Consider the following 27,541-nt stretch of genomic DNA (forward strand, 5'->3'; position numbering starts at 1 on the left):
GCTTGTTTGGACTAAATCAATACAAACCCACAGCAAAAATAAATAAATAAAAATAAAAATAAATTTAAAAAAATTACAAGTTCAAAGATGGTCAACTCTTTTTTAAGCAGTGAGTGACTTATCTTTCCAAACACTGACAATCTTTGCTCCACGCCAGCCTCTGATTCAGCTCCTGTCACTTAAAAAAGGTACCTTTCCAGTGACCTCACATCATACTACCATCCTGCAGGCCAGCTGTCCAATCAGCGGCTGAGGGTCGGCCCGCTGCCAGCACAGGTGTCCAATGGGAGGATAGCGTGAGCTCTGCTCACCAGCACGTCAGCCCTGATTGGCGGGTGGAGCCACGGAGGAGGCGGGACATGAAACCACCAAACCCGAAGTCGTCCGTCTTTCTCATTAGCATAATATATTCAGCATCCCTCCGAGCAGCTGCCACTTAAGTAATAATCATGAGTTTAGACAAAGGTGATATTTTGTTCTAGGTCGGCTGACTTGTTTTCAGCATCAGGGAAAAAATGAATTTCTAATTATCATCTGCCTCCACTAGATCTTGTTTTTTTTCTTGGACATTTTTTTCACCATCAGGTTTTCACATTTTTGCCTATTTTTTATTCCAAGTGACAAGATGTGGACTTTCCTGGGAATAGCAAGCTTCACATACCTTTACAAAAAATCCGAGACTGTCTATTCTTATGCTCACAAAGAGCTTGTGATGGCTGCAGCGCTGTGTCTCACGGTGGGGCTGTTGCTGTCATATATCAGGTATTTTAATGGACAGAAGCGCAAAGTATCTCAGGTACTTTATTTAACACTGGGCCTTCTGTCATTCTTGCCTTTTATCAACTATTTCACCCCTCAAACCTCCACACTGAGCCGCAGCAACGCAGAGGGCACATGTAAAGAGGTAAGACGCTGCTGGATTCACCTAGTTAATTATTAAAACCAAGGTAAAAGCCATATAAGTAAATTAAAAAAATAAAAATAAAACAATGACAACCTTTTTTTTTTTGTTTTTTTTTACTTGAAATAGTTTACATTGCTTTTTATTACTTAAAAAGTTCCAGCATTTCTTACTTATTCTCCGGTTAAACAGTCTAAGGTAATACAATGCTTTATTGTGACTGCTAGAAATATTTTAGATAATGTATTTGTGCCAGTGTTGCAGATATGAATAGTTTACAATGGAAAAGTAGGTGCTGCATGGCTGTGATGGCTCATATGACAGGTGAAAATTAAAAAAAAAAAATCAAAAAAAAAATCCAGGAAGACTTAACTGATATTTGATAACTGATATGATTAAGTCGTGCAGACAACCATGGATAAAAACTAAAGCACTGCTGTTCTCATCTGTTGCCTATATGCTCACAGGAAATAATAATTAGGATTAAAAAAAAAAAAAGTAGGAATCTCGTAGAAATGACCTATTACCAAAGTAGAGAAGTACATTTTACATAATCTACTGCCCTTCTGTTTGGACTTTACTCAGTTTAACGTGACTCCTCGTCCCTTCACCTCTATTTGTTTTGCTCTATTGTTATTTTATCCAGAGCCCCCGCAGGAGAAAGAGGGTGAATATGGAGTCGTCAGCCACAGACACGGGATCAGCCTGCGGCGCCTCTGAGGCCCTGGAGCCGGACGTGGTGATAGTCGGGGCCGGGGTCCTGGGTTCAGCTATGGCGGCCGTCCTGGCTCGGGATGGGAAGAGGGTCACCGTGGTGGAGAGGGACCTGCGAGAGCCTGACAGGATAGTGGGGGAGCTGCTGCAGCCCGGAGGCTACAGGGCCCTCAAAGAGCTGGGGCTGGAGGGTCAGTAAGAGGGGACTTACACACCGTCTTTATCAGTGAAGACACTTTTTAAAACCTTGTAGCCCAAAAAAGTCTGCTTGCTGACTCCTGGTTTGAATTTTAGCACCGATATATTTAATTTCAGCTTCCAAAATGTGCCCATATAACTTCTCCTAGACGCCCTCTCTACACAATCAAACAGTGGTTCAAGAAAAGAATTGATGGCTAATGGGAATTTTCTTGAACCTCCAAGTCTCTTTCGTTTTTCTACTGGTACAGAATCGCCCCCTATAACCTAAAGGAATATACATCGTCTACAAGCTTTCATGCCACAGCAGCATATTGGAATATTGACTCATTTCAAGCCAAACACCCAAATGCCCACAGCAGCTTTTAAGGTTTAACACTGTGCCTTGGCTTCAGCAGCAGACTGAGTGAATAATGAATGCATGCTGTGCAACCTGTTGCCTGTGTTTGCCTTCAGGATCGGTGGAGGGTCTGGATGCCCATCTGGTGAACGGCTATGTGATCCATGACATTGAGAGCAGAACAGAGGTGGAGATCCCCTACCCTCAGGAGGACAAACACATCCAGTGTGGACGGGCTTTCCATCACGGACGATTCATCATGGGCCTGAGGAGGGCCGCGCTCGCCGAGCCGAAGTGAGTAAAGACTTGACATCTGGGCAGATTTTTGAGCCAGTGGCAACGGAAAACACCGCCTCCCTCAGTTTGTGCGGTGTTTGAGTAATGGCGAGTTGGGAGAAAAATAGCAATAACTGTGGATTTGGTGGGGAAGATGGCTGTATATTGTATTGTATTCTCTCTATTTTCTCCACTCTGTACTTGCATTTGAGAGATGATATTTCTAACCCCTGAATTGCGCCCTCCAGTGTCACATTCGTAGAAGGCACCGTTACCAGTCTGGAGGAGGAGGACGGCTGTGTGACTGGAGTTCAGTACAAGGAGAGGGAAACTGGAGACATAAAGGTGAGCACAGCAAACACTAAACACTAAAACAACAACTTAGGATAATACAAACAAATGACTTTTTTCCTTTCAAGCTATCTTTCCCTCAATCTTTGAGAAGAATTTCTTGATTGTAGCAGCTGAGTTTGCCTCAACACAGTAGGTACATAATGTGGTGGATCGAGAAAATGTGATATGGACCTGACGACTGTGTGAACCCGTGTCCTGTAGGAAATCCACGCAGCGCTCACTGTGGTGGCTGACGGCTGCTTCTCCAAGTTCAGAAAGAGTCTTGTCTCTGGGAAGGCTCACATCTCCTCTCACTTTGTTGGATGCCTCATGAAGGTACAAGTTGTATTTTGCTCTGTCAAAATGCTTGAAGCCCAGTTCACATCACCACTGCAAAATTTCCTTCCTGATATCAAACTACCAAACTGCAGTAACTTCAAATTGATCAAATGAATGACTAATGACTATGAGCTGGAAAGCATGAGCAGTCTTGCCAGCCATTTTCAAATATTCCCTATTAGTTTAATTATAAAGATACAGTGTGTTATTTGGCAAATCAAGCATGTTCTTAATGATTCACTTTTTTAAACCTCTTTATATGTCCTTTATTATAGTGCAAACTGTACAATTGCAAACTATCTAAGCTATTTAAAGGCCCTTTTTGTTGCCTCTCACATGCCAGTCATTGAGCCATAATTTCAGAAAAGAAATTGCAGAGAAAAAAAAAAAAATGTCCTCAATCACAATGAAAAGCTGCAAGAAGGGTGACGGTGTTTCAACATGTGCTTCTCATCAGGACTGTCCCCAGTTCAAAGCTAACCACGCCGAGCTGGTGCTGGCCGACCCCAGCCCTGTGCTCATCTACCAGATCTCCTCCACACACACCAGAGTGCTGGTAGACATCAGGGGCGAGATGCCACGCAACCTCACCGAGTACATGGCTGAGAAAATACACCCACAGCTGCCAGGTAACAGAGGAGATTCAACTTTGATCTTCAGTATCCAAGATAAAAATAATAATATAAAAAATAATAATAAATATAAAAAAACTCTGGTTGGTTTAATTCTAGTAAAGGCGACCTTTGAAGAAGAATGCTAGTAAAGTGAGAGATAATCACCATTGATTAAAAAGATTTTTTTTTTTTTAATTTTGTGGCATGAGGCAGATTTGCAGATTGCGGCTGTGCCATTGTGCGTACGGGCCGGGGCAAGGAGGGTTGCAGTTGAAGGATCTGACATTCATGGTGTGCTTGGCTATTCATCTCAAATATCAAAGCCGAGATATGAAAGCACGAGCTGCCAAAACCTTGACAGAGGTCCAGATGAAGTGCCGGAGTTGGTCACACTGATACATCAATAAATGTACATTCAAAGAGTGAAGAAAAAGGCTTTTTTCTTGTGTATGTGCCCAGCATGGACCTTTATCCACACGGTATGGTTTCAGTCTCTCTCTCTTTCTCTCTCTTTCTCCCTCTCTCTCTCTCTGTCTCTCTCTCTCTGTCTCTCTCTCTTTCTCTCTCTCAGAACATTTGCAGGAATCTTTCATGGAGGCTCTGCAGAATGATCGCCTCCGGTCCATGCCTGCCAGCTTCCTCCCTCCCTCCCCTGTCAACAAGCCAGGTACTGAAGTGGTATTGACCGTCACGTTGTTGGATAGTCAATAGATGGCCAAAGGAAATTTACTGAACTCATTTCAGTGTGTGTACGGCATGAGATATATATATACTCTTCAAAAGCAATGTGTCGCTTTGTTTACTACTGTATGATGAAGCAGAGTAAATTGGTTGCTTGGTGATTTGATCAGCAGATCAGACATTGACTCCCTGCCCTTAAAATAACAGTTTGCCATGTATATCATATGAATTAATGTGGCTGCTCTGTGTACGATTTGAGAAAACAAAGTAGTGATTCGACCTGTGGCAAGTTTTGTGAAGGCTTTTATGTTTGCTGTTCAAAATACTTGGGCTTGACTGGAGAAAAAAAACGATGTGATGTCTTTTAAGCTTTCAGCAGTTTGTTAAGAGTCAATAGAAGAACTGTGTGGATAGTGTGTGAGTGGTGCTGGTCAACGTGGCTGAAAGGCATCGAAAAGAAACTCACACTTCATCAACAATTTGGGAACAGTTTGATTGATTTTGTGCAGTGTGAAAACAACATAAAAAAGCACAATCTCCGTGATAACCACCTGATAGCCGTGCTGTCGCTCACACTGCTGATGCTTTCTGGATGTGAAACAAACTGCGGCGTGTCGTTGGCAGGTGTGCTCCTCCTGGGCGACGCCTACAACATGAGGCATCCTCTGACAGGAGGAGGGATGAGCGTTGCCCTCAACGACGTCAGCATCTGGAGGAGCCTGCTCAAGAACATCCCAGATCTGTATGACGACACGGCCATGCTGCAGGTAAACACAGCCGACGCCGCTATTGACATTCTACGCATTGATATTTTCTCGGATCTGATCTTTTGTGCGACCATTCTCATGCCAAAAATGACCAAAAATGTCATGAATTTAGTGTTTCCTCTAGGGGTTTGACCCTTAACATGATGGAAAAGCCTCTGAAACAGTTTATGATGATGAGTAGTATTTGGTGATGGAACATGGTTATTTTATATGCCAGAACCAGAGGTAATTAGGAAAAACTGACTTTGTTTTACATGCCTTTTTACCTCGGCCTCCACTGTAAAAATAAAATATTAAAGGAACAAGCTCTGTAAGTGCCACTCCTTAGTAAATAGTGCCTGCAGGAAGGTCCATTAATTTTGCTGGAATGTAGCACTGGTGTGTGTATGGCAGCCAGTGGAGGATCTGTTCGGGGGCCGCGGCTGCACTGCATTTGCCTCGTCCCGTTATCCCCTGTGGTCCAAGTGAGAGACTGCAGACCAACGTGTGATATTACACTGAGCGTTTTTTTTTTCTGTCTTCCTTCTCAATAGGCAAAGAAAAAATTCCACTGGGAACGCAAGTCATCACATTCTTTCGTGGTGAATGTGTTGGCCCAGGCCCTGTACGAGCTGTTTGCAGCCACCGACAGTGAGTCTCTTCCTGTTGTTGAATAACACACGGGACTGAATGACAGGGGGTCTTAACTCAGTTTTTGCGCACTGATACTTTTGTTACAAAGCAACTTGCATTCTGTTGTCTGTCTGCTTGAGCCAGGATTTGTTTGACTGGTGAAAAGTGGGGGCTGTTTTCAGCGGCATTGAAGCAGATATCATTTCAAACAACGCATGATGTTCAGTTTGAGCTTTTTAACGTTTATGTGTGTGTTTTGTGTCACCCAGATAATCTTCACGAGCTCAGAAAAGCCTGCTTCCAGTACTTCAAACTCGGAGGGGAGTGCATCGCTGGGCCTATTGGACTTCTCTCAGTGTGAGCATTATAAAATAATGTCCTTGGCAATTGTGCATAGTAAAAAGGTCACTTTTTTCCCCCAGACAGCCACTTCATTACCACTGGAGTCATTTTAATACCTCATGATAACATAATGTATGTCATTTGAAAGCATAGTGCTAGATTAAATGGAAGACTGTGCAAGATTAAAACATTTACAGTTGGGGATTGTAATAAATGAATAAATGACATCTTACCAGGTTGTCGCCCAAACCCATGACCCTCATTGGACACTTCTTCGCCGTGGCACTGTACGCAGTCTACTTCAACTTCAAGTCCGAGTCCTGGAGCACCAAGCCCCGAGCTTTATTCAAGAGCGGGGCCATCTTGTACCGAGCCTGCACAGTCATGTTTCCCCTCGTTTACTCTGAGCTTAAGTACCTGGTGTACTGAGGAGTTTCCCCCTGAGAGACCCACACGGACACCAACAGCCACTTAAACCAATCTGCTGATGCCGGGCTGCGTCCCGACCTGAACTACGCCAGCCTCAGAGTGATGTCTTAACACAGCAGCGGATTACTTGGAGGCAAAACAAAAACCTGTGAAATGTTGGTATTTGTGAAGGCTTTTCATGTTTTTGTCCACCCATGGAAAAGGCCCCGTCACTGTTTTTAATTTTAACAATGACTTTTAATAGTCTATTTCTAAACTATGCTCCTGCCTTCTCCACCAGTTTGTTACAACTAAAGATGATGTAATTGCCTTAATGTCATGCCTTCAATTTGGATGTAAAAAGTGTAAATTCTGTAAAGTTATTGCATGTTACCACCTGGTGGTAACACTGGCCATATCAAATGGTGCCTTTGCTTCGCCCTGCGCTGCATCCTTAAATGATTGCAGCACATAGGAAGGTATGAATATACACCTGTAAAACAGAATTGCCTCATGAAACATGGTTTTATTCACATTTGAATTTCATCAGCCTGTAGATCTTTAGATAAAACCACTCTTCTGCTGAATACTTCCTTGTTGATCCGGTTGGGTCTCTCAGTAATTAAGATATTCTGTTAATACCGAAGCCTTAATGTGAATCTGAAGCACTGATGGTGGGACTGTCAAAAGACAATTGGTGGTCTTAATCCTAATATTAGCCTGTCATTTTATCTCAAGCAGAATCGTACCATTGCCATGCATTTGTCATGCTGTTTTGTTTTCCAGAACATGTTCAGTATTTTAACTGTTGAAGTTCCTCTTTTGCCACGGTGCGCACTTCCTGCCTTTCAAAGAATGTTAATGTTCTGTATGTAATGCGATAAGGGACTTTTTGTGTGGTGTTGTGTTTCTCCAGAGCCTTATCTGAGCTGTGTAACTTGCTGGGCGTGCAGCTGAATGTCAGACTGTAATCAGAGACATGAGAATGGTCCCTGCTCTATTTCAGTGTAGCATACTAAAATGCATGTGGATGTTTGTAAAAAAAAAAAAAAAAAAAAAAAAAAAAAACCTGACACACCTTGACATGCATGGGGGAAATCTAGATATGTCTGAGTTAAACTGGAGACTCTGTGGGACCCTGAGAGCGTGGGAATGTGTTTCAACACTGGACCAAGTCAATGGATGACACTCAGGTATCATTCCTCCTGAGTTGACGCAGACAAGGAACTCTCAAACTGCAGCTGATCACAGCTTCCTGCTCTGGCTCTCTTCTTTTTACCTGTACTTGTGTTGTAATTGACGGGCTGTTTAATAAACGACAATAATAGACAGACTCTGAATACTGAGCTGATCATTGATTTACCCCACAAGACAGTGAGCAAACCAGTGTGCAGCCTGTTAGTGGATACCTCACAACAAATACTGACAAATATGACCATTAGATGGAGCTCACCAACAAGTTAAGGATGTGTTTGGAGTCCTGTTGTAATCAAGGCCTGAGGATTGTCATCGTGCCCGAATAATATGGACGAAAATGAGGATCATAGGATCATTAATATTTTCAGTGTATGACAGGATGTTCACAACTAATTTCGCAGCCTGCAGTTGTATATCACCTTTTGCGAGCATGTGAAAAAAAATTGCATGCATACATCTGGATGTGTGTTTTTCTGCTTCACAATTCCTTGCAAAGGTTAACATCTTTTGGGTGCATGTGTATGAATGTTGCTCTGACAAAACTGCATCCCTATTTGCCGCAATATCCATCTACTTGACATGTTTGCATAGTAAAAGCAAGACTTTGAGGGAATTAATTAAATGGAAATGGGATGATTCTCTCTTAACCTTTGCATTATGCAGTGCTGCATATTATTCAAAGCAAAAAAAAAAAAAAAAATGTAGCTGCCCACTGCTCATGTGTGCAGTGCACCGACCTCTGTATTCCCTGATTGGACAATTTGATGTCCTCTGATTGGATGGTAAAACTTGCTTTCTGATTGGCTAGTCAGCTCAGGCATAAGAACATGAGTCCATCTCTCAGTCTCAGTGAAAACTCACATGCATGCATCCCCAAACACACACAAATCCCCAAATCCACAAACTTTTAAAGATTGTCAAGGCCTGAGGATGGAGCCTCTGTTTCTTTCTTATATTTAACTGTTTGAAATTTTATTTGGCCCCGATTTCAAAACATACCTGGCTGATATAAATGGACCTTCGGATAATTCTCCTGCAGCTTCATTGCTGAGGCAATAAACGTCCTTCTTTATGCCAGTCCCTGCATGGCAATATTATCCTACATTAATCTTATACTGCACCTAAATGTCACGTCAGCCATGGGAGCAGGAGAGGCATACTTTTTATGGTTCATTAACCTTTGCTATCAAATAGGTGGGGTGTGACACACAGGACAGTAAAGTGAGTGCCTTGGGACAGTGTTTAAAAGTTGATTGACTGCTTTCCCAGCAACACCTGGACTCAAATGCAGTTCATCTCAACTAGAAGTTAAATCTTTGTTTATTTACCAAAATTAATTTATCAGTGTGTTACCGCTGTTATTATATTATATTAAAAAAAGAAAATAAGCAGAGGCATCACAAACTCAGTCATATCCCAGGTTACAACAATTTATTCAGCTTTATTGTTATTTATACATCACTGATACATGGTATTCTGTTGAAATAATTGGAAGAATTATCCATATTATTCTTTGTGACTCTCCACAAGGACACAAATACTGGTGTGGAAGACCAGAAAGGGGGGGAGAAAGCTGCTTGGGGAGGGCTATGTACTGTACACACCTTCCTTCACTCTCCATCTGCCTGTCAGAAGTTAGTCTGCTTCCATACCTACCTGGCCGAGACTCACCAGACAGCCACATGAGGAGAGACACCACACCCTGCGTTAGATGTATCCACATTCAGCACCCCTTCCCTTCCCTTAAAGTAATCCTCCGTTTCAGACACACAGAGCATTAGGGTAAACCCTTATTGATATTGGTAGCAGCAAGCTTTCTACTAACGGTTAACATCTTTATGTTCTAAACAAAAAAAGTACTGTACAGCTACTGCTAATAAATCTAAGAACCTGGCCTTGACGCTTTTACACCAGATTAAAGTGCTAGAAGCAACCCACCAATCCACACTTTATATATATATATTTATATATATTTATATAGTATATGTATTTATATATATATATAGGAACAAATCTACTATTTTAACATTAATTTACAGGGTAATATACAATATATTTGTAACAGCTGAAATATCAGCACAAGTAGATCACTGTCACACTTAACAGCAATATATATATGATTATATAAATCCATATATAATCATATATACCAATATATAATTGTCATATATGCATGTAAAACAGTTAACCACGTCTCAGGCTTTTCAAATTATACCCAGAAAAGCAATTGTGTATCAAGACGTAAAAGCTTTACAAGTTTCTCTCTTGAAAGAGCAACAGGTAGCGGCAAAAGAGCCGCGACCTTCGTTATCTGAGGTCACAGGACAGTAATTTGCATATTCCACAAATCTATTGCAACACGTTACTGTCTACGAACAGTACAGCCAGCCACCTGACAGAGGAGCTGGTGTTAGCTGGACTCACACGTACACCCACTGAACAGAACATTACGACGATGGGTAATCTGATTATAGCTATGTGCTTTGAGATGGTGTGCTATGACAGTGAACAACAGGAGGACTACAATACACAATACTCTATAGTTTAGCCTCAGAAGATAACCCAAGATGTACTGTTAGAAAGAACCCAACCCCCCGAATAACCCATCTGCTCCGAGTTAAGTGTCATCATATCCTGCTGCTGATGCACTTTGGATTTAGGTGTTCTACCAAAAATCAGAACCAATGCTTTTGTTTCGACACTCCACCACCACGAGTAATGGAATGTGTTTAGGTTTTGTTTCGTTAGCTTGATTTCTTTCTTTTTTTTGTTGCTTGTTTGTTTGTTTCCTCACACTGGGTCTCTCTCCATCAAGGCTGACAGCACACGCAGTGAGTAACATCCGACTGACTGGACAAAGGTCTTGGGGGGGGGTCAGTGAGGGTTTGTGGGCACTCCTTGAGTTACTGCAAAGTTCAGATACACAATCTGGACTAGTAGGGCAGCGCTCTTCTCACGGCAGTCCCAAACCTCAGCCGCCATCATCTTCACCACGTCTCAGGTGAGAGCAGCTCCGATGGTCCTTCCTTCTCCAAAGCGTAGCGGTCCCTTCACCGTCTCTCCATACGTGCTTCCCTCTCATCATCCCTCTAACACCATCATCTTTTAACCCTGATTTTCACTGCTTTACACACTCCCCCTACTCTGCAAAGACGCTGCACAAGGCTGTAACAAGATACACACAAGGGTAATTTTTCACAAAGAAAAAGAAAATAAGAAAAAAAAAAAAAAGCTCCGTAACAACTGCAGTAGTAATGCACAACAAGCATCCGATAGCTGGCCTCCGGCCTGGGGAGCCCTGGTGATGTGCAGTTAGGTTTGGGACGTTGCCATTGTTCTAAGGAGGATAACTCCTCTGTCTTTTCAGGATTCGTGTTTCCCCTGTGGTGTGGTGTTTTGTTATTCAAAAGACCAGATCTCTATGTCCTGCACATAGAAATCCTCCTTTTTGGAGAGCATGGGGTTCCCAAATGTTTTACAGGAGTGACTCCTGCCATGGTAAAGGTCTCCATCCAGCCACAGGCCAAACTCGCCGCTACAAGGGAAGAAAAACACACACTCTAAATCAGGAGGCTACACACCATAGCCCCAGGTACACACATTTTCGACCCATTTTGGGCTACTCTAACATGATTGAACCCTTTTTTAATATGTTTATACTATCAACATCTTCATTTTATTCAGGGTGTCTTCCACTTCCAGGACATCTGAATTTACACATCTGGTCACTTCACACAAATTACAGTGTTTAAGTAAGAAAAAAAGCCTAAAAATAATTTGGGATACATTTTAATGTTTGCTAAATGCACCTTATTCTTCCAAACTTCAATTAATCTAAATAATTTATCAGAAATTATTTTTTAAAAATGCTTTTATTGCAAGATCTTTTACACAAAACATACTGGTCAAATAGAAAGTATATGGCCTTTAAATGCAGGGCCTCTTACACTCAGGAGGAATGCCACCAGAAAATACTTAAGAATATTGCCGATGGAAAAAAAATCCAGGATAGAAAATTTATATCATATTACCAAACTTGAATATCTCACTATATCATCAGATTCACTTAAGGAAGATGATAATCTGATTAGAGGTTAAATGCTCCAACCACTGGATTTCAGTCGGATATAATTCAAAAGCAATGAGTGCTCACCTTCCTCCACCAAAAGCTAAGGAGTCCATATCTCCTTTGATGAAGAACATGTTGTCACCTGTCCATTTGTACACCTGGTGGAGACAATAGAGTGCATAGTGGGAGATTAGATTTCATAACATGCTCAGTCATTGTTGACATATTCTCATTGTCCATCCTATTCTCTTTATCCTGTCAAGTGTGTCTCCAATACGAGCCAGCAGCGGTGCTCATGTAATGCACTCATTTGCTACAACAGGGCCGTAGATCATCCTGAAATGACGCCCTAAAATTCTGTTAGAGCCAAATGAGAGACCCAAAATCAATGAAGTGAGGGAGCAAGGGATGGACTAATCAGCAGACAGCATTATACCTGTAAACATTCTCTCAGATGTCAGCAAAATGTGGAATAAAGCAAATGGATTTGGGTTTGGAAAAAAACAAAAACAGATCAACACTGTCTTTTTTCTCAGATGTGAGATACCTCATATGAGAGAAAAGAAATATCTAGGTGCTCAAAATAAAGACATTTAAATATAATGCTACCATGTATTAGGGGGGTATGAGTGTCAGCGTTATTAGCCTCAAGGTCATTATGTGACTATGCATTCATAGCTTTTACATTAAGATGTTACGCTATGCATGAGCTGTGATGGACAGTAATTTATGTTTGTGTAAATAATTCATGATTCAAGCAACCATATGTCTTGAGAAGTATGTGTAGTTTCCCCTGTGCAGTTTCTTTCAAACTCTCCTTGTCCAATCAAAAGCAGTAGTGCTATGTGGGAATGATTTGTGTGTGTATGAGTATGTGTGTGTGGGCTCTAATTTCCTCGTATTTGAAGTGTTTTGGCCGAGGATTAGATTCACCGATAAAAGTAATTTAAAGCAGTCACACATATATCATTGCTGCTGTTGTATGCCCTCTGTACGAACTACACATAGATGTACTGACAAAGACCATAAATTGGAATTGGTGTATTTACAGTGTAAAAAAACACAAACTAATTAAACAAATTAAATATAGACCTGGGAAAATGGACCCTGACAGCCTAAAATGGGAATCTATAATATAAACTTAAATAAACTGTAAAATTCTCATTTTCATGGGACTAGCATCTTCACATTGAGGAAGGCAGCGTACCTCAAACTCTGGATTGAAGGTGAAGAGGAAGGTCTCTCCTGTGCCATAAAAGCCATCGCTGACTTTAAAGGGCTCAGATGCCAGCGCACCGAACACCTGGAGGAACACAGCACAACTGAATGCTACATTCTTCGGACACTGGGTCATTATGGGGCAACAAAACCTCTCAGAAACTTATTAAGGTCAATGAAATCCATGGCTTAAGGAGGGCCCTTATGCCCTTATGGTCTCAGGAAAGGTATTTCTGTAGAATCTGAATCGTACCTGGCCATCACTGTCCTTGATAACCATGAGCACTGGGGTGTCCTGGCCTTGCATGGCTCTGTAGAGTGTCTTAATGCTCATGCCGTGCTTTGACGTGCCAAAGGCCAATGTCCATGGGTACCCAATGGTCCGTGGTGGGAGATTCTTAGCAAGCTGGAGGAAAAATAATATAAAAGGAGGAAGGCAGGCAAAAAAAATGGGAGATGGAAAATGAAATGCAGAAAGGCCACAGCCATCAATGCTCAATTACGTCTGTGGTGACCTTTTAACATCATCTAGCGTTTAAAGAAGAATAAATGGCCCCAAACACCCAAAGCCGTCTCAAGAGAGAAAGAAAGGTCTTGTTCTCCCCGAGAGACTGCTACACTGCTACTGACAGACAGAAGGGAGATAAAATAGACAAAGATGCTCATGTGCATGCTTCATGACGGACACTGTCAATTTCTTTTTAAATTGTATGCTTTGGGCAAACGTATGTATTACACTCCTTGAACTTAACCTCGGCCTTTACATTCAGCTCGCTCCCCAATTCATTCTAGACATCAGTCCTTCAGTGCTTGTGTCTTTTCTCGTTGGTTCAGCGGAATCAGTCATGGACTGAGAGCGCTGGAAACAATGCCAAGAGTAGATGGACCCAATCTCAGCTCCCCTCCAAACTACTGAGCACTGGACCCGAGCCCCGAGACTGCTCCTCAGGGTGACAAGACAAGCAGCATACAGCCAATGCATGGATCAATATGCCAGCAGTCACTCATGTAGAGTCTCTGTGCATGCATATCAGTTCTGACTGCAATTATTCACCACCAGTCAAACATGAAAGACTAATGACATTGGAAACTTCCATTAAAATTTGCAGCTGTATTACAGATTTTGTCGAGGAGCATACTCTGCAGTCTGTCCACGGCCCGAAGCTTGCCACCTGAATGTGCAACACAAGCATTATGATATCCCAACTATCCAGCAACTGAATGTCTCTGTTTATTGTATTGTTGAGTGCTTGTTTATTATTGCACTATTCAGCTGTCTTTTTGTAAGCATTATGTAATGCTTGGTAGGTAAAAATGTGTCATAACTGAGTGATTCATGTCTTTCCCTTTAAATAGATATGCTTTTTTTCTGGTGTGACTCTACAATTGCTCACAAACTAAACTTTCTAAACTTAACTATGTAGTAAGTCAAAGTTCTTTTTTCCAAACATAAATACCGTCTCATCTAATCCTGCAGAGCACATCCCTCTAACAGTACTTTATTGATTTCTGTGCCTGTTTGAGAAGTCTCATCAAATCATCCCGAGTTGGGCATTTTGTCCGCAGAATAACACAGGGCGGTGTTTTCGCTTGCTGAATGCATTAATCTACTCACATGCTCATCACATCAGCATTTATCCAATAAGAAGCACATGTTGGGCAGACTTGTAATCATAATTACAGCACTGAATACATTCATTCACTGAGTTCACCATTCAAGAATAGTAGGACCTTGAACTGTGGCTGACCAACTTAGTTTGTTTCATGTAAAACAAATTTGCAAGTAAAATGGACGCCAGTGCCCTTAAATTGAGTAAGTCTTCCATCTGTGCATGTTTGCTTATATAGCTGGCCAGCTACCACATGACATGTATTTGGCCACCTGCATGTGCAAGACATGTACAAATGTCATTCACACAGCTGTGTATGTAGTGCTGGATCAAAAGAGGTTTGTGCAGCAGGTTCTACCTTTTCTATCTGGTCTGCCTGCAGAAGGTCACTGGGTTCGCTGAGGTTCGGTTTGAATGTCTCCGCTTCCAGTTCTGTCTTGATGGATGTGCCATGTTTGGAGTTCACCTCCTCCTTGGTGGTGATCTACAAACAAAAACAACTGTCAGGGGAATCCATACATTTAGGACAAGAAACTTCACTTAAGCTCCCAGGAAAGATTGATGTTTGATTGTCTAAATTACTTCTTCTATCACTGATTCACAATTTTATTGCTGGCTACAGAAGGTTAGACTGGTGAGGCTATCTAAAGCAGTAACCATTACCAAGCTAGAAACAAAATGAGATCTAGCCTAATATTTATGTGCAGTAGCAGCTAATAACAAAATTCTACATAGCAGAATTGGTTAAAGGGATCAGGTCTAGGATAGAGGTGGAACGACACTGATAAAATGAAGCAATTGCCTCATTTTAGAGTCAGCAGGTTACCAGGGATAGGGATTTTTCTTACCAAAAGTCTAACCTAAGCAACAACAACAACAAAAAAAGCCACTTCATAGTCTGTGGGTTTGGGAGCCATCAGTTTTCTAGCCCAAAACATAAAAGCAGCCTATGCTTGCAACGCACTGACAATGCTAGAATTTGATGATGACAGCTAGATATTTTCAGACCACTCTCCAATGCCAGATGACTATGTTTGGTTTGGCCACAGAACTTGAACTGGGGTAGAATGAGCTTTCCAAATCAAAACAACACAGGAGGATGGTAGGAGCGGTGGCCGTATTTATGTGAACTGTTGAAACTGCAAAGAACAGTGACTGTTGCAGTGGACTAACCTCCATATTCAAGTTGGTATTAACAATTAACGATGTTTTTTTTTATTACTTTCAGCAAGCACCCACAGCATAGAATATCTTTTCAGCGATCAAAAGAATGTCCCACATTTTACTGTCCTATGCACACGTTGTCACTGTAGCAATTAACCACAAATGCCATTTTGTTCTAAAATAGCCAAATGCCCATGGCAAACAGTTCCATGACTGTTCTACTCCATTCAAGTTCTGTGGGTTTGGCAGAGCTGGTGCAGTGGGTAGGTCACTCTCTGGCAGAGCAGAATGCAAAGTGAATAGGAAAACCAACCCAATGAATAATTTGCACTCCAGTGTTTGAGATTTCCTCTGGCCAGTGGACTGTTTGGGCTGTTTATCTTGCTACATAACAGGAGCCGATTGTGGAGTGCTTCACCACTGGTGGCTGGGATGCTCTCGTGTTACAGTCCTCATTGAATTAGGGCCTACCTGTATTGTCCTCAGAAAACTATCATTCACCCTGTCAGTGGAGTCTACTTCAGCTTTCTCACCCACACACCCTCTTCTCTCCTTCAGTCCTGTCTCTGACCGTCTCCTGCGCAACTTTCATCTACAGCACATTTGAGCACCAAAGAAAGACTGTTTTTCAAAGCCAAGTGTTGACAGAATTATTCTAAGTCCCCCTAAAAAACATTATTTTCCAACAGGAACACATGTTTGCAAAGAAACTCTATTTGCCTGTAGCCAAAATGAATAGCCATGCCTAGTTAATAACCAGACTGCTCCTGTGGGTCAAAGCACTTAACACGTCATGACAGGGGTTCTAAAAAATACAGCCTGCCAAATGAAGATAAGGCTCCTGTCACGTGAAAGCCTCACCACTCAAAAAAAAAAAAAAAACAAAAAAAAAAAACTAAACTTTTCTGCAACAAACTGATAGAACGAGCTGTTTTCAGGCAGATGCCTATAATTTTTTTTTAGCATAAGCAAAGAGTTCTCAATAGGTTTCATGGGCTCTGTAGTTGTAAAACCCACTCAACCCATAAACTACTATTTAAGCAACATGAAATCTAGTTTTGAGGTTTTCACACAACAGTAGCTAGCTGCTGAAGCCTACAGTATGGAGCCTAAGGGAGACGATGTTGGTTCTGGCGGCACCAGGGCTTGCCAGAGCAGAAGAGAGGGGACAGACAGGGCTGATCAGGGCACCTGGAGTCGTTTGCAGAGCGAGCGTAGATCTTCACTGTTTAGTGCATCGATCCGACGATGGTACTCAGTCAGAGACACTACCTGGTAGTACAGAGACAGGGACAGGAGGAAAATAAACTCTGCCGATTCTGTCGCCGGCCTTGGGGGGGAAAAGGATGGGTGAACAGCAGAGTGACGCAAGGCCATAAGATGTGCAGTGGGACTGCACATCTAGGAGCAAACTTGTTGTCAACTTGACACGTTTAAGAGCCCCAAACTAAGATAAAGTTTATCCAAGGATGGAGACTGGGCCCATGCCATCTTTTAAGCTGTTAACAAAGGAGCTGGCATGATGCCCATATATCAACAAGTAAAGACTGTAGTCACACACAAGGAGGGGGGCATTTGAGAGCACCTATGCATTTTGCATGTTTGTGTAATATGTTTATCCTTGCCATCATTGGATTCGGCCTCACTAAGAAGTTGATTTTAAGCCTTTTGACTGAGAATCTAATCCAAGGTTACACTCAAAAAAAAAAAAGAAAAAGAAAAAAAATCAATGTTGTTGAGTTCACACCTTGGAAATATTAAACCATCTTTCATTCAGCCGAGCACAACAGCAAAGTATTATTAGATCAAAAGTAGCACGAATACTCACTAAGACTCACAACATTTTGGCACTGGATCACATAGTAAATAATTAGTCTAACGCCAAGTGTGACTCATACAATACAAATCATGCCAGTTGCAATGACCTTAAACTACTCCCTGTGTGTGAGGAGAAATACCCCACAATACTACAACCCAGACAGAACAAAATACGACCCAATAACATAACCATGGTTATGTTCCAACAAAGGTGTACGCCACGCTACATACTCCACTAAGAAAGCTGCTGTTCAAGTTCGCCTACTAAACAGACGTGGGCATGTTTTAATCTGCCAAGTGTCCCTGAAGACTTACTCTACCCAGGATACATGTCTAAGGCCTGATGTAGAGTGAATGCACACATACACACACACACACACACACACACACACACACACACACACACACACACACACACACAACCATAAAAGCTTTAGTCTTGCAGAAGGGAATTTAGAAACACTCTCTAGGCACAGATGTGGTAATCTGTGGTAATCTTTTAATATCACCACAGCTGAATAAATGTTTTCTCGCCTTGTTGGTATTGGTGTAAGTAACTTTTTTGGAAACAAGCTGCCTCTTTACAGCTCTCAATAATGCAGCAGAGAGGGTAAACTACAGTCCTCATAAAAAATGCATCTGTGCCTCACTTCACCTTAAAGCTGAAGGTACTTTAGTACATTTGTCCCCTGAAAATGGGTAAGGGAACCTCAAGTTAGCTTTCTGACCTGGGTGTGTTGCAGAAGGACGCTTCCTCCAATGAATCAAATGTTTTTCAGCATTGTCATGAAAAAGGATACTATTTGCCTGGAATATATGATCAATGAGCTAAATACTATATCATTCATTAGAGCTGACTAGAAAACAGCAATTTAAGGTGTGCAAGCACAATGATGCCCACTAAATCAAATAGGATGTGGAAACACGACAGGTAAGGTTAGGCACACAGCTGGCTCTGTCTTATGCACTGCATCTAGCGACTGCCTCTAAGCTCTTCAAACTTTCAAAACAGCCTACAAAAGCCACAGCCATCCAGACTGAATAGTGTAGGACGTCTGACAACAGATGCAAGCTGCCTCCATGCCAAAATATGTGACAACACACTGGCCACTTTGTCCCAACATCAGCCATCACACAGGACCGGACCGGCTAAAAGGCTAGCAGGCTAGTTAGCTTGCGAGCTAGCTAGCTTAGCCTGCTAACAACAGCAGTAGTTATGACCACACAACGTTGAACATGGAGAAGAAACCACAACATACATAAGTATACTTAGGGGTCAGCTGTTTTTCTGGATCCTTCACCCTTCTAGAAAACATGTCTTGCTTCCTGGGCGAGGTAAAGCCCGAAAGTCACATTACAGAGCCTGGAAGCAATCCCAGTGTCGCCCCGAGACAAGTGGATGGAGTTGATAACTGGATGGGCAGCCCGCTTGACTAAAATAGAAAGCCTCTCTCCAGCGGGGTCTCCTCACCGTATGATTTGTGTGACATCGGTGAGACATCGTTAAAAGCCAATGACAACACGGGGAAGGAGAGAGGGCGGCTCCCGATTGGCTGAGAAGGAATGAGCCCGTCCCTTCACCGGTGGGATTTAAAGGCACAGCAGCACTATTTTCCCCAGCGCTGGGATATCAGTAGTTCACCGACACTGACCACTTCACTGTTTGAGAAAGTGTTTTTAAGTCAGTGAATTCTGCTATGAAACTTCATTTTGCTTCTTAATGCAATTTTGCCATGTAACATAATAATGGGGGGAAAAAAAACGCAACAAAAAAAAACATCTTTTCACTTTCACAGTTCCAACACAACACTATTTCCATGTGGTGTGCTACCAATATTTCACTTACTGTGAACATTTCCTTGTTTGAGAAAATGTTTTTAAAAGGCTATGAATTCTGTTATTAAATGTAAACTTGCTTCCCAGTGCCATTTCCCCCCACATAATCTAATTAATAAAACAAAAACAAAGCACAACTAAACACCACACATATTTTCTGGCTTAAGCTCTATAAAATATTCCACTGCAGTACATCTAAGTGTTTAAAATGTTGTCTGGCCATAGGTCAAAGCACAGCAGCAGGTTGCTATTTACTTATTCAAATGTAATGGATCATGTAACCCCGAGTCCCAAGGCAAACAAATCAGTCCACTTTGTTTCCTACATCATTCATTTACATTAAAATTTAAATTCAGGCCACTGCTTGCACGGTATCAGTTTCTTCATTCATACAATGAATCCTTTCCATTCAGCTCCCTGTGAGCTTGTGAACAAACTCATTTAACTAAAATCCATGCCCCCTGTACACTGTGCATTATCCAACACTGGCAGAAGTGTATATTTAGCTGAACAATCCATGTCCATGCTTCACTTTTTCCCACCTTTGGAAACTACTTTGACTGACTTGGAAGAGACAAATTGTGCCCAAATTCCAGAAAATGCTGATACAGGTTTTGGGGAACTCACAGAAGAAAAAAGAAAAAAGAAACAGTTTGGTTTATCAGTGTTGATCATTCTGTCCATATGTTGTGCAGCTCATAATTATGCTTTCAGCCTGTTTAGCCATCCTGCAAAATAATTTGCTAATGGCTTGACCAACAGCAATGATACGCACACAAAATGTGATGCCACTATAATACACTGACTTGAAAGAGGAAACAAATTACACAAACATGCAAAACACTTTGGTTGGAAGTTGTGTGAGAGTAGCGCATTTCCAAGCAAAGTAAACAATGACACAAATTACACAATAATTGTGACACAATATTCACACAAAATGTGACCATCAAATCAAGAAATGCAATGATACATACACATAAAATATAAAAAGTATACTAAAACAACTGAAGTTTGCCATCTACAACTAAAAAAATCTGATGGTAGAATTAAAAAGCAGCAGCAGCAGCATTTACACTGCATACAGTCATGAAAACAAATGAACTGACAACAAGTTAACACTGCACAAGTAAATCGTTTCATACTACACATATCAATACATCAGAAAACAACAGATTCTGGTTTCACAGGTATGGATTATTCCACAGCCGAGTGCTAAAGTTAATCCATGTCTGTGTGGCTGGCTCAACACAAAAAGTGCACTTAAAAAAAACACATACAAAAAAATGAGCAGTTTTAGTTAGATAAACCTTACCTCCCATTCCTTCACATTTATGTCAGTGATGGGCACATCCTCCGCTGTTTCTGACTCCTCATTCTTCTTAACAACCATGAACCCCGGCTCTCGGTCCACCCCCCTCACCCCCTCACCGTACATGTCAGGGCTCCACTGGATGAAGAAAACATACAGGTGGTCTGACCTGAGGGAAGAGGTGAGGTAAAACTGTGAATGAAGCGGTGTCATTCCAAACAGCTAGATACTGTGGATATATACAGCAGAAATCATCACCTGTCCATCATTCAAAGTCTCTCAAACAGCCTAAAGGACTTATGTTACCTGCTCAAAAGTATCATTATTTTTGTGCCCTTCCTACCCTTTCCAATGACCAGCCATGGGACAACTATAATGTCATTTCTGTAAGTGGATTATATGTTACCACATTATGGAATATTGCATGATAATGATAACACAAGTGGGACCAAATGCCACACACTTGCCTTACTTTGTTATTGTAGGGGTATAAACCCAATAATGCATGGGTGCATACATGAATTGCTGGGAGAAAATAAGGAACTAAGTTTGCATAAAACAGATACAACTGCTATCTCTGTTCAACATGGAACAGCTCCGGCAGATTCAGTCTGTTGACAGATACTCAGGATCATGGCTATATATGATGCATTTAAGGCCCTCTGTGCTTTCCCACACTATTGTCAAGACACTTTACACACATCATGCGGGTCGCCTCCCATCTAGGTCAAGCCACAGAGAGTCTACCAGTTTCTGAAGACAAGGAGTAGGATGCCACTGGGCTGTGAGCCTGAACAGCTTATGATCGGCTCTCCCACACATCTTTGTCTGCTGCAGGTGCTCAGAAAGAGAAGTTAAAAATAATGAGTAGGAACATGCATGGGTTTTCTCTTTTTCAATGGGCACTGAATTTGCCAAGTCCCTGGACTATTATTCCCAAGAGTAGCAGGTATACACAGCCAATTTTTCCGAATGGAAAGTGCTGTAGCTAGGCAACATATGGATGAAAACAACAACACTGTGAAAAGGAAGATGACAATTGCAAGACTTGTGCAGTTTATGTTCAATACTGGAGTGTGAGGGACTTTTGTATCATCACTGCACTCACTACCCTAAAATCACTGCATACACAATGCAAACAGCACTAGTGGTATCATGACTAACAAAAAGGTCATGCTTGTTTGTTTCATTCAAATGGAATTATCAAGCCTGACAAGCACCATGTGTCACGTTGTTGGGCGCCTGAAGAAGTTAGACATATACAACATACGGAGTAAAGTAAGTAAAAAGACTAGTCTCTCCTTCACAAGCAACATGCACTGAAAACAGAGGAAGCCTTGTGCAGCTCAGGGTTTGTCAAAACAACCCATCTGATCAAATTTACTTCTTTGATTCTCCCTATTTTCTTTCCGTGCCTTTCTCCCCCTGTCTCTGAAGAGAGACACCACTGTGTCCGAGCCAGAAACTGATGACTCGGCCTTGTCAAATCAATTTGAGTTTTGCCTCAAACAAAATGGTTTTCCCAGAAAAGTCACTTACCAAATTAAGCTATTGACGCAATTGGGATTAATTCATTAGATAAACACTGTACACAGTTTGTGTCCAAGTACATATTTTCTTGTAATATGCCTCCTTCCAATTTGAAGAGTGATAACCTAATTATGAATACCGCTGACTTGGCAACTTTGCATCCAGACTAAGCTGAAATCCAACTGGGAAAAACCCATAAACCAGCCAAGCCTATTTAAGGATTTCATTCTGATTAAAAACACATTTCTAATTTCAATATGGGGCCAAATAAAGTTCATGTACAAACCCTTTGAGAGGATACAACAATTGGCAAAACATTGGCTTTGGAAAGACTGCACATGGAGCTTGCATTTGCAGAGCCTTATTGTTGCCTGGGCTCTGTGTGCCCCAGCACAGGAATAAAGTGTGTGCCTGTTTCCCTGCAGAGTGAATGAATTATAAATCATATTACTGTCTGGCAGAAACAGCACAGAGAGATGGGCAGAAGCCGCAGTGGGAGTCAGACCTAACAAAGAATGCATATTTGATTGGTTTCAAATATTAAAAGCACTGGAGGTGAGGTGCCTCAGGGACTCAGTCGACTACTGTGGTAAGTTAGGAATATTTTGTATTATGGCTGCAAGGTTTGAAATCCATTCATGTTATGTTTGCCACTGTTTTATGTTTGCCATTTGACTAAATGCTGCACAGTGATTTGCTCCATGTACCCCTGCTTTGTTTTTTGTTAGCATTTCAGGGGCAGTTCCACCTAACTGGGTGCGTGACAAATTATCGTGTTAAAATGTATCGTTTTGGTTGTTCAGAACATTAATATGCAGATATTCAAACGGGGGTGAGTGTGGGTCTAGTGGGACCTGGGATTAGTTACTAACCTCTCCTGTGGGACAGCAAACCAGTACTCGTGCTTCTTGCCCTGCTGAGCATACTGCTGCATGGAGGCGCTGGCGTTGGAAACAAATGTCTTCTTCATGGGCTTCCCCACCCGCAGACAAAGGAACTTGTGAGACCGGTGCTTCCGCCTCTCCCCAGACCCTGTACCTGGAAAATGGAAATCACCACGTGTTCACAGAAGCACACAAAAGGCAAATTATCATATGACTTACAGTGCAGGTAATGGTTCTAATCAGGACAAATGGTTTACTGTAAGAACGACCTGCAAACTTTGTAACATTTTGTTCCATCTCAAATGTTTTTCTCAACTGAAGAGTGAAAACTAAATGCATCTTCATGATCAATTGTACATATGTATTCTCCTCTTAATGCTTTCTTTATTCATGTGACCTAGTTTTCTTCCCTTGCTTAGTGGCTACTTCAGCTGGCATTAGTCATTTTGCACCAGAAACACAGCAGATGACAGAAATAAATGGAAGTAGAACACTATAATTGATAGCGGCACTGAGTCTTCTGCCCACGGTACATTATCAATGGCCTATTAAAAGGTCATTGATGCTGGAAGCTGAAAGAGATCTCTGTGCCAGTGACACGACACTGAGACATACTGTGAACCCCTTATTGGGCAGCACTGCATTACTGGCAATAATGATAGGCAAAAAATATTAATCTACTTAGACAACACAGCTCAGTGGAACAAATTCAATTTTCAAAATGCATTAATTCAGCATTAATGTGGGTTGTTTTTGAAGTTGCTGCTGCTGATTGTGTGGGCCGTGCTAATGTGCAGAGAATAAAGGGCAGCCCTGCTGAGATGCCCCTGTATAAGAACTGCTATTCCAGCCCATCTCACTGCAGGACAATAATTGCCAGGGAGAAAATGACAAAGCTCTGTCCCACTGTCTCTGTCTCTCACTCTTATGTCTTGGGTAGAGATATCTTTTTGGATGCACAACTTTGTGTGCAACTAGAGGGTGTTATGTGGAAGCAAGTGAAAGAGTGTGACATGCTGAGCCCACTATCAGATAAGAAGGCAAAGCCCGTGCCAAACAGACTACAATTAAACTCAGCAGGGGACACAAAATAATTGGACTTCATTGTAGGGTTTGTGGAATTCGGTATTTCTCCAAAATCACATAAATCCAAATCAGAGAAGGATGTAAAATATCAATAGTTAAAAAGACCTTGCTGAATGCTGTTTTTGAAGGGGGGCTTGATATTAACTTTTACCATTTCCGCTTTGGGCGCAAGGTGTATTTGTGGTATTGTGGTGTTTGATAGGCTTTAGCTTATCGCCCAGAAGAGAGCATGTGGCCCAGACCACCAGAGCTAGAGATCAAAGAGTTGTATAAAACCCCATAAAGCCCAGCTCCCTCCGCCAAGGTGATAACAACAGCGAGGCTGCCATTTCCCTTCCTCTTTTTTATTCCAATTACTAGCACCAAGGCAGAGTAGGAACATAAAGGTTATCAGGAACTAACACGGGAGAACTGATTCTGAAGCAGCCAGAGAGCCCAAACTTTACTTTGATATTGGGAGCCTTCAGAAGAATACGACTGTATTGATGGAATTAGAAGACAACATGGGGACAGATTCATCACCTTACACATCCTATAATTCTCAAGTTCAAAAGATATGTAGCGCTGTCATTATGGAAAAAACATCCCTATCTGAGCATGAATGCAAAGTGTAACTAACAGATTGCTGGTTTATTATGTGTATGTGATTGCTTCTCTGTATGTTTAAAGATTTACTGCATGAGACTGTGTTTACCCTCTGCAGAGTTCTGTGCACCATCCTGTTCCGTCTGCTCTACCATCTTCTTTTCTTCCTTGGCTTGTTGCATAGTGTCCATTTTGGAGTCCTCGGTCCTCTCGTTGGCGTCCCCCTGTGGGCCGGCTGAGACAGAGCTGGGGTCTGTGGCACCAGGGGTGGCTGAGCTTTGGGACCCCGGGCGAGAAGTGCTGCTGCTGGGGCCCTGGGCCTGGCTAGTGGTGCTGCTGGTGGTGGTCGGCGCTGTGCTTGGTGGTTTTTCTACACTGTGCTGCTTGGATCCCAAGGGGGAGCGGCTCTCTTTTTCTGTGGCAGTGTTTGGGGGATTGTCCTCCGCTGCAGCTGTGGTCTTAGACGTGGTGGGCTCCTCTGGCTGGCTGACCGCCCCGCTGGCACTGCCTTGCGCCTTGGTGCCAGCGGCCTCCACCTGGGTGATAGTTTGCACGGACTCTGTCGAAGCGCCGGAGGACTTGTCCAGGCGGAGATCCTCATTAGATGCCTGCTCCTCCTCCCGAATTGGGGACAGCTCAGACTCAGTGAAGACATCCTCGGAGACTGAGCCCTCAGTACTGCGTGGGGCCGTGCTGCCGCTGTCATTGGCCCCTGGGTCCCTGAGGCGCTGCTCTGCGTCCTTCTGTTGGGAGGGATGTCTCTCTGCCGGCATAGGCTCCAGGTCACTAAAACGTGAGAAGAGAAGAGAGGGAAGAAACATGCATTCTATCAACAATTTGATGAAAAAAATACTACTTCAGTGGATTCATATGATGATCTGACATAAAATTCCCTATGTGCTGTGTGTATATTCTACGTTCATTTCAAGTTATGTCCAGCAACAAATCTGTATGCTTCATGTAAAGGAAGTTTGGGTTACATACAAAAAAAAAATCCTCTGCACACTTGTTGCTCAGCTATGTGTTCAGAGAGAGTGAGAAGTAAAAAGAGAAAGTGTCAGGGTGTGTGTTGTGAGGGAGAGAAAGAGAGAGAGAGAGAGAGAGAGAAAGAGAGAGAGAGCAAGCACAATAGAGAATAGACCACAGCTGAGAAAACAGCTGGGCTCAGCACAGACAATAATCATTTGCCATCACAATAACTGCTCCATGGGTAACACTCAGCCAGCTAAATACAGCACTGCCCAGCCCACTCTGCCCAGTGGAAACAGAAAAAAAAGACTCCACAGGGTTCCATAATGCTCTGCCACATTCAATTTTAGCATACATTTAGCATGATAAACAATGAAAGTATAGCATATTAAAAAAAAAAAAAATCTGGCATCTGTGGGAGGCAGTTCCGTCTCTTGTTCCTCTGAAGTGTCTGCTTCTAAACGCATAAAGGGGTGAGCAATCAGAACGTGGGAGGGTGAAGGCATACTTCATTAACCCTGGTGTAATTGCCACTTCCTTTTCATTCTGGCATGAGGGGGAAAAGAATTAAACTGTCGTCTGGCTGCTGATGCAGTCTGACCATGGATGCAGGGAAAAATGGTGAAGATTACTGTTATTCTGCTGCATTTCTGTGAGTTTGTGTAGTGTGCATTGGTGACAAAGAGTGAGTGTGTCAGTAGGAGGAAAGCTCTTTGAATTAAACTGAGAGGAGACATGAATAAGAAGGAAACGGAAGCTGTAGGAATAACACTGTGTGTGCTAGTGAATGTGATTGTGAGAGTTGGCGGTCAGTGTTTGCATCCACAAGATTATATAAGTGTATGTTTTTACAGACTTCAAAACCCACAAATAATAATTGCTTTTCTCTGCGGATAGATTCAGACTTCGTCTAAGGAAACCACGATGGCTAGACTCTCTTACTCGGGCACGGCCTCTCTGATCTTGGGGTCGGTAATCTCCTTGTAGATGGCGGCAGACTGCACCTCCTCCAGAGGGCACATGATGCCATACTCCTCACAGCCATGGGCTAGAACCAGGGGGTCCATCCGGTGTGGGTCGAACATGATGTTGTTGGGTGTCACCAGTAACACACCACTCACCGCACCCTGAGGAAGGCGAGGAGAGAAGAAAGACAGGGATAGGTCAGAACAAAATGATAGCGTGGGACCAAGCTTAGCAGGGAAGATAATCAAAATGCACCTCTGCTACATAAACAACCGGCAGGCAAATTCAACATCCATTTCAGACCATAAATATCCTAAATCAAGTAGACGTTATTAGCCACCTGCACTCAACACTTCAAGAGCTTTCATTTGGTACCTGGGAGTGAATCAGCGGTGGCTCAATACCATAGATCTGTGCTGTGTAAGAGCAGGGCAGCTGCCTGGATGTGGGCAGTGTATCAGTGCAAAGGTATGCCCACATGAACGCACACATGCATACACACACACACACACGCACACACAGTGCACTTGTTTAAGGGCTCCTGGTCAGGCAATGTGCATTTTAATATAGACCCACCCAGCGGCAGGCTGCCATCCTGCCCACTGTGAATCAACTACAAAAACAACAACAGACACCCACGTCCTGACCAGTAAGCGAGCCAGAGTTCAACAGTCGAATGTATCAAGGGAAACATTAAAAGTCCATGTAGGTTTTCTTATCTCTATGCTTAACATATCTTTCCCCTCTAAGGGTTCAAGATATTCACTGTTGATGT

The 27,541-nt window shown here is 42.4% G+C and overlaps 2 protein-coding genes across 7 annotated transcripts in view; one reads left to right on the forward strand and one right to left on the reverse strand.

The window, feature by feature from the left end:
• Positions 1-466: 466 nt before the first annotated feature.
• sqlea (squalene epoxidase a) lies at positions 467-7,824 on the forward strand. Its single transcript, XM_030071463.1, has 11 exons — positions 467-904; positions 1,548-1,806; positions 2,270-2,447; positions 2,678-2,774; positions 2,985-3,098; positions 3,559-3,730; positions 4,287-4,382; positions 5,021-5,163; positions 5,697-5,793; positions 6,045-6,132; positions 6,354-7,824. The coding sequence occupies exons 1-11, from the start codon at positions 626-628 to the stop codon at positions 6,544-6,546; spliced, it is 1,716 nt and encodes a 571-aa protein (XP_029927323.1). The 5' UTR covers positions 467-625; the 3' UTR covers positions 6,547-7,824.
• Positions 7,825-9,131: 1,307 nt separating this feature from the next.
• oxr1a (oxidation resistance 1a) overlaps positions 9,132-27,541 on the reverse strand; it is a 148,071-nt gene continuing 129,661 nt past the window's right edge. For 5 of the 6 annotated variants that reach the window (XM_030071768.1, XM_030071765.1, XM_030071767.1 and 2 more), the window contains 10 exons: positions 26,743-26,927; positions 24,941-25,617; positions 23,149-23,314; positions 20,750-20,915; positions 16,975-17,055; positions 14,978-15,103; positions 13,263-13,415; positions 12,999-13,094; positions 11,876-11,949; positions 9,132-11,257 (listed from right to left, as the gene is read on the reverse strand). In XM_030071768.1, the coding sequence (XP_029927628.1) occupies positions 11,122-11,257; positions 11,876-11,949; positions 12,999-13,094; positions 13,263-13,415; positions 14,978-15,103; positions 16,975-17,055; positions 20,750-20,915; positions 23,149-23,314; positions 24,941-25,617; positions 26,743-26,927 (1,860 nt within the window). In that variant the 3' untranslated portion in view covers positions 9,132-11,121. Of the gene's footprint in view, positions 11,258-11,875; positions 11,950-12,998; positions 13,095-13,262; positions 13,416-14,977; positions 15,104-16,974; positions 17,056-18,860; positions 19,331-20,749; positions 20,916-23,148; positions 23,315-24,940; positions 25,618-26,742; positions 26,928-27,541 lie in introns of those variants that run through there. The other variant, XM_030071769.1, reaches the window with a different exon arrangement.

Source organism: Myripristis murdjan, chromosome 16, assembly GCF_902150065.1.
Source record: "Myripristis murdjan chromosome 16, fMyrMur1.1, whole genome shotgun sequence".
Lineage (NCBI taxonomy): Eukaryota > Metazoa > Chordata > Actinopteri > Holocentriformes > Holocentridae > Myripristis > Myripristis murdjan.

Coding starts and splice junctions, on each gene's coding strand:
- sqlea (XM_030071463.1), top strand. CDS start 626: ATGTGGACTTTCCTGGGAATAGCAAGCTTCACATACCTTTACAAAAAA. Junction 3,731..4,286: donor AATACACCCACAGCTGCCAG/GTAACAGAGGAG, acceptor TCTCTCTCTCAG/AACATTTGCAGGAATCTTTC. Junction 5,794..6,044: donor GCTGTTTGCAGCCACCGACA/GTGAGTCTCTTC, acceptor TGTGTCACCCAG/ATAATCTTCACGAGCTCAGA.